This window comes from Ictalurus punctatus, chromosome 4 (genome assembly GCF_001660625.3).
Source record: "Ictalurus punctatus breed USDA103 chromosome 4, Coco_2.0, whole genome shotgun sequence".
NCBI lineage: Eukaryota > Metazoa > Chordata > Actinopteri > Siluriformes > Ictaluridae > Ictalurus > Ictalurus punctatus.
Window position 1 is genome coordinate 10,270,001 of NC_071284.1, and position 18,454 is coordinate 10,288,454.

Sequence of the window (18,454 nt, forward strand, 5' to 3'; positions counted from 1 at the left end):
AAATTCTTTGCAGCATCAAAGATTTATCAAAAGCACCTTCTGTTTGTGAACAGTTCATGAGCAGTGCTGCAGTGCTATCTAATGCTTCAGTGACTCATCAGGGAGGAAATGCAGTCTTAGCAATGTGCTGACTTATTTGTTTCTATTCAGCATGTTGCAAAACAACTTAACTGCTGTTACTGGATGTTTAATGAATGCTTAAAAGGCTTCACGTAATCACCTTTTATTATTCATCATACTTTTAACTAGCAAGTAGATTGGATGCTAGCTAGTAGGCAAAGCTGTTATGATCTTGTAGCTAAGCTCACAGGAGAGAAATAGAACAGCAAGTCAATGTTTGTGGTAATATTTTAGAAACCAAATAGACAGTGTAATTGAGCCTTCCTGAGAAAATTCCTACAGTTGGCATTAGCTAGCATCCAACAACATGCTAACATTACCCTTATCAGTTGAAGTGACGCTACTGATCTTATGCACACCTCATAAAATGTATATACAAAATGCCTTATTTTATCTTGATAGATTTTCACTTTCAGTATTTTGCACCTTATTTATTATAATAACAATAATAATAAACTTTATTTTTATATAGCGCCTTTAAAGCAGCTTCTCAAGGCACTTTACACAATAAGAAAATACCAAGAAAAAAAAAATACACAGAAAAAACCACAAAATATATAAAAACAAAAAACAGACAAATACAAAATCTTTAAAATGATTTAGAAAAAGCTAACCTAGTTATTTCTACATGTTTACATGTGGCATATTTAGTATTTTCTATCACAACTAATTTGGATGTACTTTTGTCCATTCCTGATGATATTATATATCAGGGGTCGCCAAATAAATTTGATATGGTGCCTGGAGAAATATGATGGTGGAAGGATTTGGCCCTTAGATACTAATACTAACCTAAGCTGCGTATGTCCAGTGTGATGTCCACATGGCCGTGCTCTGTGCTGTGGTACATGGCTTCTTTCAGAGCTCTGAGTTTGGCCTTGCCGGTGCGTGCTGCCTCCATCTGCAAAGAATTCCTCTCCCCTGCTTCTGTCCCCTCAGCCAGGATCTCCTCCAGGGACAACACATCCCCCTTTCCCTTCTCAGACTGGGACAGTAGCCGACGGAACACATTCCTGAACCGCACAGGCACAGTGATGTTTATTTCATGTGCTGTTTACTTCAGAATTTGACATCCAACTCATTTAGCTAAGTTTGCTAGCTGCCTTATTCGGCTCTCCAATAATAGTTTCTGGACTTCGAATTTGCTAGCTTAGCTGAGAAATTGGTGAGTTGCTGTTATACCTAGAATTACTGATAGCTATTTATCTAAAAATGGTGTTTGAAATATTAGGACGTACCGCTACTTTGCGCCCATCTAAAACTTTTTGAGCTAATAGTATGTTAAAAAAAATTACAGGTAACTTTATTTTGATAATTTTTATTTGTTTCTTGCCTTCCTTAAAAATTAAAGAAAAAACATTAAAGCTGCAGTATGGAACTTTTTTGGTTAAAAATGAACAAAAATCAATTATTGAGCAAGTGCATAAAAATAAGTGTTCAAAACTGTCTCCTTACCCTGATTCACAATGGTAAGCTTATAATAATGATTTATAATTTGAGCTGTTGGGTCAGCTTTTGCGGGAAACGTCAGTTCAAATGACATCATTTGCCTTGGGGTGGTTACATCACGTCCGTAAACAGAAAGAAGAAGAGCTACTATCGCATGTGTGGGTGCTGAGGATGGTGGAGTGTTTATAGCTTGTTCTTACAACAGTTGCTTAGAATTTACACTGGTCATATAGACGGCTGCTTTAATCTGGATAGTTCTAAACGCAATCATCGTTGACATCTGGGGAATCAACTGTTGTCAAAACCAAGAAACCTTGAACTGAGGAGAGCCTGCAGTCAAAAAGGGAAATCGACAGAGCCCGTGCTAAAATGAGAATATATACACCGGCATGGCTTTTGAGAGGTGGCGGAAACTCTGAGATCTGAAGGGACTGAACAGGTAAGACATTTCAGTAGTTCAGTAGATAGCTAGCTAAACATTAGCGCACTCGTTCGCTTGATTCAGCTAGGTATCGAGTTTCCTATGATGATGTTTTTTTTTTTTGTTGCTATGGTCAGTGTGGTAAATTGCACTTATTTTCTGCTAGCTATGAGAGAGAGCAATTCACCTTTACTCCAAGAAAACTGCATCCGCCCCTACCTTCGTTGACAAGTATTGGAGCTAATATACAAGCCATAGAAATACCTCAAATCATCAGATTAGATTCCTCCACGCAGAGGAGTAGTGCCAAAGCACAACCCACATAACGTATCTTGCAATTTTACATTTCAAACAGTGATAGCAATAGAGAGGCAAAAGTGCAGTACTGCAGCTTTAAAGAAAAAAATATACACACACACACACACACACACACACACACACACACACACACACACACTGGTACAGGTCTTGCAGTAAATCTTACAGTACAGTGAATTTTAGAGTAAAGTGAAACAGTGTAAAAATTTGGCAGCAGTCACAATTAAACTACTGTTTCTTTAGGGTAGCATGCCAATTGGTTACAACTGCTTCAGTAAATTAAATTATTAATAATCAATTTATTTATTTATTTTTACTTTAAATCTATGCTGTCACTTTCCAGTAAGATAAATTTGCAGTGTTGCTGTAATATGACTCTCTACGTGGATGTGTGCTACCTGTGTCCATGTGCTGCAGCCAGGCTGAAGGAGTTCATTTCGCCGTGTGGGGTTGTGGAGATGCCATTGCGGTACATAGTCCCCACCACTGGGTCAGCTCCCCTCTCCAACAGCAGACTGACCAGCTCAAAGTTTCCTGCCGACAAACAAGTAAGATCTGCATTCACCGCTGTTCTCCACTGACTGTGTCTTGCCCTTACTGAGTGATGTTTACAGTATTAGATTACCTGCAGCGGCGGCTAACTGCAGAGGTGTTTCTGTGTAGTTCTCCATCCCATCCTGCAGAGAGCCCTCCACGTTTGCCCCGACATCCATCAGCAACTGATAGACAGAAAGAGAGAGAAGAAAGGAGAGGCAAAAGAGAAGATCGAGAGATTGAAAGACAAAGTGACAGAGTTCAAAATTTGATTACTTTTAACAGCTTCCTGCAATGTGATCTAGACAGTAAACTAAAGTGCTTACAAGACACATTTTCTGCTGAGTGAGAGAGAGAAACACAAAAAAACACACTGAGCATCCTTAGCTGCTATGCAAAACACAGTGAAAATGGCTGATAATGAGAAACATGGTAAATGGGGTGTAGCACGGTCGCTAGGCAAAGACTCTGAGAAGAGCTTTTACACCCACACACACAACTGACCAAAATGTCAAGAGAGAACAGGAAAAAAGAGACCTAATGCATAATCCTAATAACAATGCAGGGTAAGTTGTGTGTTCTGGACGAGAGTGTATAGTCAGTGTGCTGTCAGAGCAGGCGGAGAACCTCTACCTGCAGCACGGGGACGTGTTGGAGGAGCACGGCGAAGGTGAGCGCCGTGGCTTGCCGAGTCTCAGGGTAGATTGAGGGGTGCTGGTGCACTGTGTTGGGCACCTGAAGGAGGTACAGGGGACAGTCAGGGCATAAACACAGACACACACACACACACACACACACAGAGACAAATAAGCAGCCAGGAAATGTGCTGGCCTGGGGAAACTCATACACACCCTGCACTCAGCAAAATCTTGGCATACGGCTCCCAGACGACGTCTGACACTTTCATAGTTAGATTTAGCTTTTGCCCGCAAAAGCTCAGAGATAGTATAGAGTGCCATTCAGTTCTAATTTCCAAATGGTTTCTGTGTCTGTCTGTGGTACTTCTGCTTAAAACTTCCCATGTCTAACTCATGTCTAAGCTTAATGACTCAGGATGTTAAGTAACAATGTTATCAGAATGTATAATAACATTTCCCAACATCTGTGAGCTGCTATTGCTGACTTACAGCATGACTCAAGTGTGATCGGTTCCAGCCACAACAGGAAGTCATGCAATCACTACTAAATCATTCTTTGCTTTGGAGTCTCCAGCTAAACAGCTGATTGATGTCTCAACAGTTGCCGTGATGACTCCAAACTAAGAAAGACAGATTGGGAAAAAACTGTTGGGAAATAAAATTGGGACTTTCTTACTGTACCTGTTACGCCATGACACAGTACACAAGAATGCATACAGTGGAACATATGGAATACAATGGAAGCATGGGTTTGATGGGTTCATGAGGAAGCTAAGGAAGGAATAAAACCAGCATGTGCTTTTGTAGGAAAATAATCAACGATGGGGTGGTGCAAAGATACTGTTACCACACCAAAGTGGATTATTTTCCAAAGACAGCATGTCCTGGGATGTTTTATTCCTCTTATACCACAGCAATTTACCAATGCTTATAACTTGTAAGTTCTTAAAGACTGAACATCATGCTCTTTCGACAGTTTATAGTTATGTATTGTTATATGTTGTGGAATGCCTGCAAAACAAGTTCCTGTTATCACTCACATTAAAACAGCTACTGTATAAACAGTCGTGACCTCACCAGTTTTTTCTTTTCATCTCCATCCATAAATGTTCAATTACAGAGATGTCAATGATTATAAAATTGTCTTTGTTAAATAATGTTCTTAAAATCTGTTAGTCTAATTATTATTAGGCACAGTTTATGTAAATCATCTACTGTACCAAGTCCCTGTGAATTAGCCGTTAGTACAGAAATGATAATGTATTAGAACAAGCACATAATATAAACCTGTGATTTGCCTTTCAGCCAGAGCCGTGCTGTTACAGAAAATTAATCAACACCTTCTGACCAATCGGATTGGAGAAAGCAATGGCGCTGTGGTATAAGGACATCTTACATTTTGTAATCACTGACCTCACTGTTGATATCAGCTCCTGCATCCAACAGCATCTGAACCATGGCTTCATCGCCACGAGCACATGCATACATCAGCGGGGTCATACCCTAAATAACATACACACATGGATACAGAGAAGTCACACTGACTGAAAAATATTACTTATTTATTATCTTATAGTAAAATAACACCAGTTGCTTTCATTTAAATGTACCGTAGACATGGAATATTTACTTAATAAAGGAGGGTTTTGAAAGTCTGTGTATACAGAGAGACTAGAGGGGATCCAGCCTAATCCAGTACAAGAGCCCATGGAAAATCTGACGCCATTCCTGGTTCTGTGAAAAAGGCCGGGAACGGCTTACAGTTCCCTCCCAGAGTTCAGCGGTGCAAGCCAAGCTAGCGGTATGATGGAGAGAGTGGTGACGTGTGGCCTGTATGCTGGCTCCCACTGAGACGATTAACCATAAAACACTGTGAGAATGAAAGTGGCACAACTGTGCTGATGTAATGAGAGACTCTTAGTACGTCTTCATAGGACAAATATGGATGAGGTTTATGAGGTCTGTAGTGAGGGGATTGCTATTGTGCTGGATGTTTATTTAAGAGTAAACCATTTTTATTTATTGTTTTTTTTTTTTAAATTATGGACGAATGGTATGATGTTTGTATTGTATATGTGTGACGTGTGTCACCTGTTCACTTTTGCTGTTGATGCCTTCAGGTCCGAGCAGATTGATGGCCTGCTTTACCAGGTCCGTGCGGCCACAGCTGAGCATGCGGAACCCCAGGTCCTGCAGAAACTTTGCCTCAGTGGATGCAGCATCCAGCTTCCGTGACATACAAAAACAATCATCTGTCCTGCAGAGACAAATACAAAAACAATGACTTGCTCTGCTGACAAAACACACGGACAACCAATACCAAGTTGTGTAAGTTCTGAAAACAACCACTGTTTTGTGTACAGGTATGTCTCAGTGGCAATCTCACTGTGGCCATGTGTGCTACAAAATGTGTATTGACACAATGAAGTCCCAAATCTGTCTTGAACAGCCCCAAATCTGTTTCCACAAAAGCTGCTACACATGTATCTGGTGTATGATTTTAAAATGGCCTTTTACTTTAGCTGCCGAGGTTCACAGTCCATTCCTGGCAGCATGAGCCGGGCCGCCTGCCGAACGTCATCACTATCCACCGAGAAGCTGCGGCGGTGCTCGGCATGGGCTACGGCCACTCGGATCCACTCCATAAGGGGAGGCAGTACCATAAATGGCCTGCAGGGAGAGACAATAAGCAGAATCTCAATTATTCACTTCCCAGCACCTCAACATCTCCAGCTGTTACGGCTCTAGCATATGCAGCTCTTACAACTACATTAAATGAAATATTGTGATATTTTCTTAGAAGTGTAACTTAAAGCATCTTGCCTAATAAGGTTTGTTTAAATTATATAAATATAAAATAGTTTTGCTATCATGAACGACTGTTGTTTTTTTTTAGAAACTGCATATATTTGAGTTAAAACTCTTTGTATTTGTCTTGTTTGTTCCTAATTATTTCCATAAAACCAAATGGCAAACGAATATGAATCCATCCATCCATTTTCTTTAGTGTTTATCCTACACAGGGTCGCGGGGGAGCCTGGAGCCTATCCCAGGGAACGTGGGACACATGGTCGAGGATACCCTGGACAGGGTACCAATCAATCACAGAGCACACAATGGACCATTTGGCAAATGCCAATCAGCTTACAACGCATGCCTTTGGACTGAGGGAGGAAGTCCCAAAACACAGGTAGAACTCATGCAAACTCCACGCACACAGAATATGAATCTATTATTCAGAATAAATACCAATGCAGATACTAATAGGACACACACTACTTGTTTTTGTTGTTTTTTTAAAAGCTTGACATAAAGGTTCACAGGCTATTTGATTGAAGCTAGAAGTATGCATGGGGATTGGGATCCCTTGGGATAGCAATAAATAAATAAATAAATGAATAAATAAATAAATAAATAAATAAATAAATAAATAGTCATATTCAGGCACAGGTGAGTGGTCAGATATAAAGGACAAAGGAAGACCATGTTCATTAACATGAATATACTGCATCCGTTTATTCATTCTTATTAACTGCCTGGTCAGGGTCACAGTGTTTTGCTTGTTTTTTTTTTATATTTTGAAAAATAGAACCCAACCAGTCTAAGAAGGGGAAGGGGATGTGTTGTGGCTGAGGGGACGGAAGCAGGGGAGAGGAATTCTTTGCAGATGGAGGCAGCACGCACCAGGAAGGCCAAAACACAGGCAGGTACACACAAAAATTGCACGAGTGGAATTAAAAAACAGTTTGTGCACATTTCTTTTTGAGATTATGAACTCCATTGATGTAACTGAGAAAAGTTCTCCACAGACAGTGGCAGTGTTCCACCCCTATTCATTAAAGAATCCTGTAGCAATTCTGGAAATGTGTGCACATTATAAAGCTTAACTTATTTAAAACACTCTTGTGTTTTCATTAGAATTGGAAGCTGACTTCTATAAATCCATGAATAGTTATTGCATCCTGGGGTACGTCATAGATTCAGTTTGAGCATATTTCAGTCAATAGTTACACAAAGAAGCACACTGACATACATCTGGAATAGACAACTTTGCCAGTGTATCTTTGTGGATCAGTGGTTAAGGTTCTGTCCCCATCCTCCCCCAAAGAGAACCACTACTCAGCTCTTAAGCACAGTCCTTGTATCCTGTCTCATGTGTAAGCTACTGTACATCAGATAAAAGTGCAAAAACATAATACTCATTACAATAAATCTGCTACAGTTTACATATGACAGAAGATCCAGGCCTGTGATCTCACCTTTCTGTGTGAAGAGTGATTTTGGAGGGTTCTACATTGGGGTTCTCCCACTCCATCTGAGGGCAGTGCATGAAGTAACAGAGAGTGTAGAGAGCCTCAGGCTCCCAGTGGAGCAGATTGTTCTTCTGGTGCACAGGAGTGCTGTTAGTATGGTTCTTGATACTCAGGGGCTGAAGGTGATGCATGGCTCTGGACACCAGGTCACCTGGAAGCAGTAGGCAGAAGATGAAGTTGTGCTTATTAGTGCTAAATGAGGGTCATGTGACATTACATGTGATTACAGAAGGGGTGGGCGATATCACAAAAACATCACATCATGACACTTGAAGACATTTCTACGATATACAATATATAGTTTTGCTAGCAAACTTGAAAACCATGAAATTTGTCATCAAATCAGCTGCTTTCAGATTTTGTAACCACTATGAAAATTTTAAAGTGTTCTCACGATATTCACATTATCACAATACTTGCATTTTGTATATTGACATAACTTATCATGACATCAATATTATATCCATATACTATAGCCCAGTCCTAGATCACAGTCACACTATTTTTTTTTATTATTTTTTTTTATGGTGTTTGGTTTTGGGCTGTCCTGTTTTCAGCCATTCGGTGATGAAACTGTTCACTCAAGTCATTTGTCATCTCCACCTGTTGTGTGACACTCTCCTGTTGCGTGTATCCTGTGTTCATATTATTTCTCGATATTTCTCTACGGATAAGACAGCATGAAAGATGATAAACAAATTGAGTAAGTTATTGCCAAACTACTCAATGCAATAATTCAGCCTGAATTCAGTATGACTTTACCAGACATTTAGCATCACTTTCTGTCTTTTACTCATCATCTCCGATATTAAATCTGTGTGTGAACTTATGTGGGAATGAATCCATGGGTCTTAGCACTTTTAAATCCATTCAGAAGAATACAACGGCACTTCACACTGCATACGGCAATGAATAAATAGTGCCACGCTGCGAGACCATAGTGAGCGAACGCCTCTATAAATTACACAACAATCAGAATGCTGCAGTCACAGCTATTCTCCATTTCACATATTTCTTTGTTTCAATGAATTAACATCCACACAGCCAGTGCGTGACAGACCCAACAGGCCCAATCGTTTAGAAAAAGAAAACAAGGGGATGTTTAACTGACATAATTGTGTTTTTCTTCCCTCACAGCCAAGGCTACAGGACTCAATAAAGAATGTAGTAAAGGGAGCACGGTAAAAGCTGTGCATAACACGTGAATTAACTGACAGCAGACAGCAAAGAGACAACAATTATCCAGCAATTACAGGATTACATAGATATACGAGATACTCTTGTTTCAGCGGTTAATATGGAAAAAACAGAAGTCACGTATTTTCACAAAAAGACACCCAAGTGTTGACATACACCTGTGGACATGTAGGCGCTAGACTACAGTAGCTACATGCTCATGCAGACACCAAATAAGCATAGCACGAGGTATATATGATGACAAGCAGCTTTGGAAATGAGATAAGGAGACTTAAAGCTGTTCTCAGAGGGCAGTTCCATGATCAGTACTCTCATCTCTTATTCATGATAGCCTGTGATATTTCCTGTGAGTCCAAAGGCCAGTAGGAGCTGACTGAGAGTGATATCCACTCCAGATTAACCATCAGGAAGAAACTCTGCAGCATCTAAAGGCACTTTTCTCCCCTTGTGCTTTTCCCAGTCTTTAGATGAACACAATATCCAGGAGCTTTAATGGCCACGAAGGTGACCTTCATGACTGAAAGCACAAAGTGGGAATACAGTAACAAATGAAGAACAGAACAGGCTTTAAGTGGGAAAACTGAGCTTCAACTGATGGCTCATCGTTCCTCCTCTAAAGCATAAATAAAGAATGAGCGCCTTGATGAGCGCCAGGTGCAAGGCCTGTTCTGCTCTACACTGTCACTGAAGTATGCAACAGCCTTTTTTTTTTTAATCAGATCAACATCCCCTTAGCAAACAGCCAAACAAGTATTTTCATCTGCTCTATGTACTGCAATGAACATATGTACATTAGAGTACATAGAACGGTTATGAATTCTTGAGCTGAGCTCTCTATTTCAAAATATATTATGCCTCATTTAACAGAGATATCAGCATACCATCCATCCATTTTCTGTACCACTTATCCTACACAGGGGAGCGGGGAGCCTGGAGCCTATCCCAGGGGACTCGGCGCACAAGGCGGGGGACACCCTGGACAGGGTATATCAGCATACATTTTCTGATGTAAAACTTGGGTAGCTATTCAGAATTGAAACAATTTTAATAAACTGAATTTTTGGTTTTAAAAAGAAAGTTAAAACATTGTATACTTTGGTAATTCAATTTATCTGGTATTTCACAGAAACATCCACACAGCTTAATCTTAAATATCGGAAACTGTAACAGCAAAATAAGGATTATTTTTTTCATGTAGGAAAAGTGGACATGCAATGCTAATATTTTAGGCATTAGGCACTGGCAACAAAGCCAGGAACTCCCACAGGCATGCTGGGTAATGAGAGAAGACCAAAGAAATAGGCTCGTTATTAGAGTTAGGAGAGGAAAACAGAAGAAAAAACAAAGTGGAAACATGGAAACACTCATTGAGGACCATCCAGCCATCGCGTTTTAATTGTCAACTCTGACCAACTCTGTAACAAAACCATGAAGCACGTTTCTATCAGACAAGTTATGCCTGCTTGCTTTTACTGAAGAGTCCAGCTCTTTTTTCTTTTTGGAGTGAATCTGGTACCACAATATAATCTGAAATCTACAGTTAATACCGCTGCCTGCCTGACAAAAATGCGAATTTTGTCAAATTTTCATGCATGACCAAATAAATAAATAAATACTTTAAAAAAAAAAATGCCACTTACGCACACCTACACATTATGTGTAGAGCTTTTCAAGGCACTCAAAGCGCTTTACATTGTATAGGGGGAAATCTCCTCAACCACCACCAGTGTGTGTAGGATCCGCCTGGATGACATGACGGCAGGCATAGCGCCCCAGAACGCCCACCATACACCAGCTAATGGTGGAGAGGAGAGCAGAGTGATGTAGCCAATTCAGGGATGGAGATTATTAGGGGGCCATGATAGATAAAGGCCAATGGGGTAATTTCATCATGACATTGGGGTTATACCCCTACTCTTTACGAGAAATGTCCTGGGATTTTTAATGACCACAGAGAGTCAGGACCTGGTTTAAAGTCTCATCTGAAAGACAGTGCTGTTTTTACAGTATAGTGTCCCCGTCACTATACTATACTGGGGCATTAGGACCTACACAGTGCACAGGGTGAGCACCCCCCCTAGCCTCACTAATACCATTTCCAGCAGCAACCTTAGTTTTCCCCAGGAGGTCTCCCATCGCCCAGGGAGCATTGAGAAGAGATAAGTAATCTGAGGTGGAATTTTCATTTTGATAGTTGCTATTTGTCCTATTAATGAGAGAGGAAGATTCATCCAGCGTCTAAGGTCATTATCTATTGTTTTGCGCAGTGGAGTGAGATACTGATGCCTAAGCACTTAATATTTCCAACACGGAATGGAAGAAGTGAATCCTGAGAATCCTGCAGAATCCCAAGCCTCACCCGAGAGAGAGAAATTTATTATTCAGTTATACTTTGTTCATGTATATTAAGGAAGGAGAAAATCTCAAAATGCATGTCAACATTACTAGTAGTGCATCTTGCAGGTTAAATTTATTTTACTTAGATGTTTGCAACTAATGTCTGACTAAATTTAATTTTAATCTTCCCTTGAGATAGAAGGCAGAGATCACAGTAACCTTGCCATTTTGGCAGCTATGGCACCACTCAATTTCTGTGTGAATACACTGCAGAAAGTTTTCTGGCAGAAAACCTGTAGGGTAAACTGAAGAGGAGTATGTTTCTGTTTTGTTTTTTTTTGTTTTTTTAAAGAAAAAAGATCTTAAAAGATCAAAAAGTTAAACAATAAAGAATTTTTCACAGCCTTTTCTTTGCTCATATTTACCAAGGGTGCCAATATTAATGGAGGGCACTGTAGACATAAATACAATGTATTCTGAACATTACTACTACCTATATAGTTTGGGACACAATAAAATTATGTTCATGTAACACACTGTAATGAATATCTTAAAATAGATTTTGCCATTTTAGTATGTTCTGTGATGGCTGTCCAAATAAGGATAGTTTCTCTATGACAGCACTAAGGCAGGCATCACAGTTGCTATGTGTGTGTTGTAGATGCAAGCGCACTCAAACTCCCTTTCAGGGCTATGGACAACAGCAGCCATGGATAGAGGTAGAATTTAAAAAAAAAGAGAAAGGAAATATAAAATACAAAGGAGACACTGGTGAAGTTGAAAGACATGCTCTGCTGAAATTATAGGTATGAAAATGGGCTTGGCGAGGTTTTAAGTGCAGGGGGCATTTTGAGGCAATGGGCAGTGCACTCTGCTGTCCAATTACAGAAGAATAATTCAACCATTAATGTAATCCTGCTGATGACAAGCAACTGTTTTTCAGGGCAATAAAAGCGTACAATTTTATGCAAACAGCATGCATACCAACACAGACATGGGTTGTGATCACAAAGTGTGAAGTCAGTGCAAGGCATGAGGCTGTAGCACTTATGAGTCATATTGCCACATGAACATGAGCAAAACAGATAGTATTTCTAGCTAATAATAATAATCATCATCATCATCATAATAATAATAAATTATTTTATTATTATTATTATACTAATGGTTTCCAGAATTGATGTCTTCCTTTTATATGGCATATTATAGATTACATGGCAAAAGATCAAAATACAAATCCAGATGAGTAATTCAAACATCAGTTCTAAAGCTTTCAGATATTTACATGAGCAAGAAAATCGGAATTTTCTGACATAAATCTCAGAAGTCTCCAATACTCATATCAAAGGAATGTGAAGTATTTAGGGAATGTGTTTTATCCTTATGTGCTTCATGGCAAGCATGCATCTAAGCACAGTCATGGAGTTATAGGCAGTAATCTTGCCCTTATAGTAACTCGTAAAACAAGGGATGTGGTAGAAAGACTCTGTGGGCTGAAATAAGGCCACGTGTTTGAATATACAGAGGTGGGAGGAGGTGTTTGCATGTGTATGAGTGTGTTTGAGAGAGACACACACACAGAGAAAAAAAGTGACAGAAAAAGAGAAGCAGATTTGCATCAGCTATGCAAACATGCTCTGTCCTTATATGGCTTTAGTCCTATTAAAGGGTGCAGTTTAATACTGTATTTTGTGCATACAGATACTGGAGAAGCACAAATATTAACAGTGTTTTCCTTAAGGCATGGAACTGAACCTGGAACAAACACTATTTTTAACACAGGAGATTTTGATTCAACTGCTGTAAAAGAGACTATGGTTTTCACTCACTGAGCTCAGCGATGCTCCCCACGCGTGTGGCCAGCAGACACTGCTCTATAGTGCGCAGCTCGGCCTGACTGTAGGCATCACCAGCCTTCCCTGACCGCTGCTGTTCTCTGTGCAGGTTAAAACTGTCTGGCAGACTCAGGATACCTAAGAGAGAGACAGAAAGAATTAGGACCTTTGAGAGAAATGCTGAAGGACATCCAAGCTATCGCTCTTTCTTGTGGCCTTCATATTACAAGTCTGAAATTAGATGGCTTGTGGTCACAATTCATTAGTCCTACTAATGTACTCAAACACAAAATGTCGGATGAATGTCACTTAAAGTAGTAAGTCAAGATAAGAGTGTATGGGTCTCATGTTTTACTGGGAACCACAAAGAAGCAGGTGTGAACACTGTGAGACTCAGTCATTGTTATTATTATTATAAAAAATGTCTCTCTAAGCCAATGAAAAACATGTAAAAAATACACCGTTCTTGAGGATTTTTATCACCTTCAATTAATGACCGATACTGATGATATGATCACCTAGTGATATGATGGGGATTTGAGCATTTAGCCAAACAGCATTAGTGAGGTCAGGCACTGATCCGGTCGGCATTCCAGTTCCTCAAAAAAAGTGTTGAGGTCAGGGTTCTGTGAAGGCCACTCAACTTCTTCCACTCTAACCTTGGTAAACCATGTCTTCATGGACCTCGCTTTGTGCACAGGGGCATTGTCATGCTGGAACAGATATCTTAGTATCTTAGTTCCTTCTAATGAAGTGTACAATTAACAGCATATAACCTATAAAATTGTGTAACAGTTTGTGGAAGACAGTTTGTGGAGATTGTGGCAACAGTTTGGGGAAGAACCACATATGGGTGTGATGGTCAGGTGTCAACAAAAGTTTAACCATATACTGTATGACAGTGAATTATGAGATTAAAAGAGCGTTCTTTAAGCTGAATTAATGACTGATACTGATGATAGACCTAATGATCCTATAATGTAAGTCTATATAGATGAAGAGCTCTGTACCATTAGACAGCCTGCTATTCAAAGACTTGGTTGACTGCTCTCCATCTGCACTCTTTGACAAGGTGAATGGAAACGCTATTATGTTTCAGAACACGCAGCGATTACAGTAAGGAGGAGTATGTGCCTGTCTCTGGCAGTGGATACAATTGTAATCACTTGTTCTTAACAAACTGTTCAAGCTGATCAGTTCTCTTCAGATCACAATCTGAATTGCCAAACTTTTCCGCTTTTCGTGCTACCACACAAACTCTGCACCACTCATCAGTACATGAAGCTAAACCTCTGAAGACAGACACTCCACTTGGTTTTCACATCACCGTCAAAATGTTTAAAAATTTGGATTTGGTTTAAAAATATGATGGCATTACAACCTAATCTCAAAATATCATGGTCTCGCAGTATTGTGGAATTCAACCATTTAAAAACATACTGTACAAGCCTGTGATATAAATTATAATGAAACTTTATCATGAACTCTTTGTACATAGGTGTCTTTGCAGATCCTTAAACAGGTATCCTTGATTAGGTAGAAAAGATAAAAACAGGCTGACGGTAATATTTGGAAGAGCATTTTGAAATCAGCGGTGAGGTAATCATTCAAGCATACACTGTGACTAACCATGAAACTGTGGCACTGTAACCCTAGTCATAAGAAAATTTTATCTGCATCTATTGTTATATTCTTTTTGCTCTGCTGATGGAGCCAGTTGTGTGTTAAATTATGGTGTAACAGAAAACCATGACTGTTTGTCCAGTCAACAAGGGAGCTTTTTGGTGAGAACCGTTTCATTTATAGTTGTGAAGTAAACACAATTTCAGATGGCTGGAGGTGAAAATGGTCTGCCATCAGTCACGCTCCCTCATGCGCGCACACACACACACACACACACACACACACACACACACACACACACACACACACATACACACAGTATGCTTCTTTCATTTTGAGTTGCAATGTTGGTGTTGATCTTTTATAGAGCTGAAATTCAGAACCGCAGAAATTCAATCAGCATCTTTTGCTTGCTAAGTAAAATATACAGCCTTGAAGAATTAGTCCATGGTTGCCATAGAGACGGGGCAGGGGTGTCAGGGTGGGTTGCTTGCCTGCGGCATGGGAGGGATTTCAGGTGTTTAGAGATGCATAACCACACCTCACTGCTCACAAAACACAGCTTGATATATCAAGGATATCCGTTGAGGATGTAAGCCAAACTCAGTGTGTATATGTGTCTGTGTGAGAGGTGGCTACATTTCATTCATAAAAAAAATAATAATTAAAAAAATAAATAAATCACACAACATTGCAGATCATATTGAACAAGATGTTGCTCCAACTGTATTAAACAGTCATATTATACAGTATACTACAGTATTCTACATGTATGGCTTTATCACTGACAATTTACAGTACAGTTACTGTTCCTCCGTTTCATTCAGAAAGCAGATATTTTTGCGCCATGGTTATTAAACTATGGAAATCTCTAACGTAGTCTGCTTTTCAAATAGTCTTCCTTCAGTGCTCAGCTCAAAAATCTTCCCTCACTACTTCCATGGGCTTGATTGCCATATAAACACAAACATTAGCTAAGTAGCTTTCCGCATAATTATTTGACCCATATCAAAACTTAAGTCAATAAAGTAACTGAGCTGCAAAATTTGACTATAGAGATGATTTGGTAAAACATTTAATATGCACCTTACATTTGTAAGAAGTCTGAGAAATCTGAAGAGGGAAGTCATTTTATTAGGCTGTTGTCTTACTCAGTGACGGTGCACTCAATTCAAACCAGACAATGGGGAATTTCATGTCTACTATTTCACTACCTACACTATATGTGGCGAAAAGTTTGTGGACGCCCGACCATCATGTTATACCACCATGTTATAAGAACCTCCACTCATCTGGGAAGGCTATCCACTAGATTTTATCGCTTCTGGCGATAAAAGTTTGTGTACGCCTGACCATCATGTTATACCACCACGTTATAAGAACCTCCACTCATCTGGGAAGGCTATCCGCTAGATTTTATCGCCCCTGGCTTGCCCGTTAGGGACAAATTCATAAATTTTAAATGTATATTCTGAATATATTATATATATATATATATATATATATATATATATATATATATATATATATATATATATATATATATATATATATATATATATATATATATTCTATAAAGCTGCTTTGGGACCCATTGTTAAAAGCGCTATACAAATAAAATTGAATTGAACTGAGTAGATTTCAGAACATTGCCGGGGTGAATTTGAGCTCATTCAGTCACAACAAGATTGGTGATGTCAGGCGGCGACGTAAGGCGAGAAGGCTTGGGGTGCAGTCGGAGTTCCAGTTTATCAAAAAAGTGTTCAATAGGGTTGAGGTCAGGGCTCTGTGCACGCCATTCCAGTTCTTCTACTCCAATTTTGGCAAACCATGTCTGCATGGACCTCGCTTTGTGCACAGGGGCATTGTCATGCTGGAACAGGTTTGGGTCTCTTAGTTCCAGTGAAGGGAAACTATAATGGTACAGCATACATCCTATACAACTGTGTGCCTCCAAGTTTGTGGCAACAGTTTGGGGGTAGAACCACATATGGGTGTGATGGTCAAGTGTCACAAACTTTTGACCATGTAGTGTATCACTGTGAATTATGAGATTATAAGAGTGTGCGGGATATTCTCCATGAAAATGAATGGCCTTGAATATAAAGCACTATATACTGAACAGTAAATCATTTCAGACACAGCATGAATCACCTGACAGACAGTAAGTAACCATTCTAACTATCTCGCTATGAATAAAGTTAGATAAGCTACATAACGTAGGTGTTTGTTTAGCTATACTGACATAATGATGCTGAATGCCATGTCTGCTCAAAGTTCCTTGTTGTCCACTGTAAGCAGGTAAAGTAAAACAGTGGAAACAAAAAAAAGGAAAAAATTAAAAAGCATATATAGTGAAAGAACTTACACCCTTGTACACTCCAGGAGTCCAGCAAGGCTCTCCATGACGAATGAGGGTGCTAGGCTCCAGCGCAGCCGGAAACATTTAAAACAGCGGGTGGTACAGCTGGCATTTCTCACACACGCTTTCTCTTAGCCCCCACCCCCACAACCTTTCCCTCTTGCTCCTGGGGTAAACGGTTCAAATTACAGGAGGCTGTGACACGCAAAATCGTAAAGTCTACACAGGCATGCACACATTTGATGTGTTGTCCATACAAATGCCTGGCATGGATCTCTTGTTTGCCAAAGACGATGAAGAACAAGGTCGTGGCTGTATATCCAGGTCCTTTTCATAAGTAAACAAAGACAGTTGCTAACTTCATTTTTCTCTGTTCGTAAAGCCCACTCACTGTCAACTAATAAAAATTTGTTTACCAGCAAGGAAATGATAAATAGATGAACAGGTGCTTGGTAAAACAGATTTTGCTAATGACTTTGATGTGTCTCATGGGTGCACAAGTAACAAATCACGACATTAATATATCACCCTTGGGAGTTTTTCTCCCTACATTTGTCTGGCAGCCTGCGAAAACCTTTCTCAATGTTTGAACATTTTCTACTATACATACATATATGTATGTACATATATATATATATATATATATACACACATATATGTTTTGACAACTACATGCTATCCTGAACTGAAATCATATTCCCCATGTCTCAACCACAAGTGAAGTTTCAGCTTTTTATAAAGTCTGGATATCCCCAAAAGCGAAAAGGGAGAAAATATTTTAAAGATTTCATTCAAATTTCAATGAGAAAAATGCCCCACCTACGTCTACATTTAGAGCCTAATCTACTTAATCTCTACATAAAAATCCAGCAGTAATATTTTTTACTGCTGGATTTTTATGACTTACAAGTTTAAATTTAGTTTAAAAAGAAATAAATTATTTGACCGTCTTTATCCACATCAGTCTCTGTCTCATCACTCTGAGGTTAAATTGCTCTTCTCCATATTGATGATGTAATGGCCCAGAAATATCGTAGACATTCTGACAGCTGGTATCTGATTACACACTGAATTGATTTGGCTTATATCCATTTTGGACTAACATGTAACTGTCCAAAAACCTGAACAAACCGTAAAATATTTACACGTAGCAGAAAGGTTTCAGACATCATTAGACAGACTGCATTTACTTCTACATTTGTTAAAATGACTCCTTACACAACATGCTCTTTGAAAGAAGAAAGTCAAGGCAAGGTTATAAACTGTCCTATATAAAAGTAAAGCAGAGATGCAAAATAAAAAATAAA

The 18,454-nt window shown here is 39.4% G+C and overlaps 1 protein-coding gene across 1 annotated transcript in view; it reads right to left on the reverse strand.

The window, feature by feature from the left end:
• btbd11b (BTB (POZ) domain containing 11b) overlaps window positions 1-18,454 on the reverse strand; it is a 70,069-nt gene that overhangs the window by 7,246 nt on the left and 44,369 nt on the right. The window contains exons 2-10 of the mRNA XM_047154882.2: window positions 13,157-13,300; window positions 7,740-7,944; window positions 5,998-6,150; window positions 5,572-5,737; window positions 4,894-4,983; window positions 3,476-3,577; window positions 2,934-3,027; window positions 2,707-2,842; window positions 913-1,133 (exon numbers count right to left, since the gene is read on the reverse strand). Of these exons, the coding sequence (XP_047010838.1) occupies window positions 913-1,133; window positions 2,707-2,842; window positions 2,934-3,027; window positions 3,476-3,577; window positions 4,894-4,983; window positions 5,572-5,737; window positions 5,998-6,150; window positions 7,740-7,944; window positions 13,157-13,300 (1,311 nt within the window). The remainder of the gene's footprint in view (window positions 1-912; window positions 1,134-2,706; window positions 2,843-2,933; window positions 3,028-3,475; window positions 3,578-4,893; window positions 4,984-5,571; window positions 5,738-5,997; window positions 6,151-7,739; window positions 7,945-13,156; window positions 13,301-18,454) is intronic.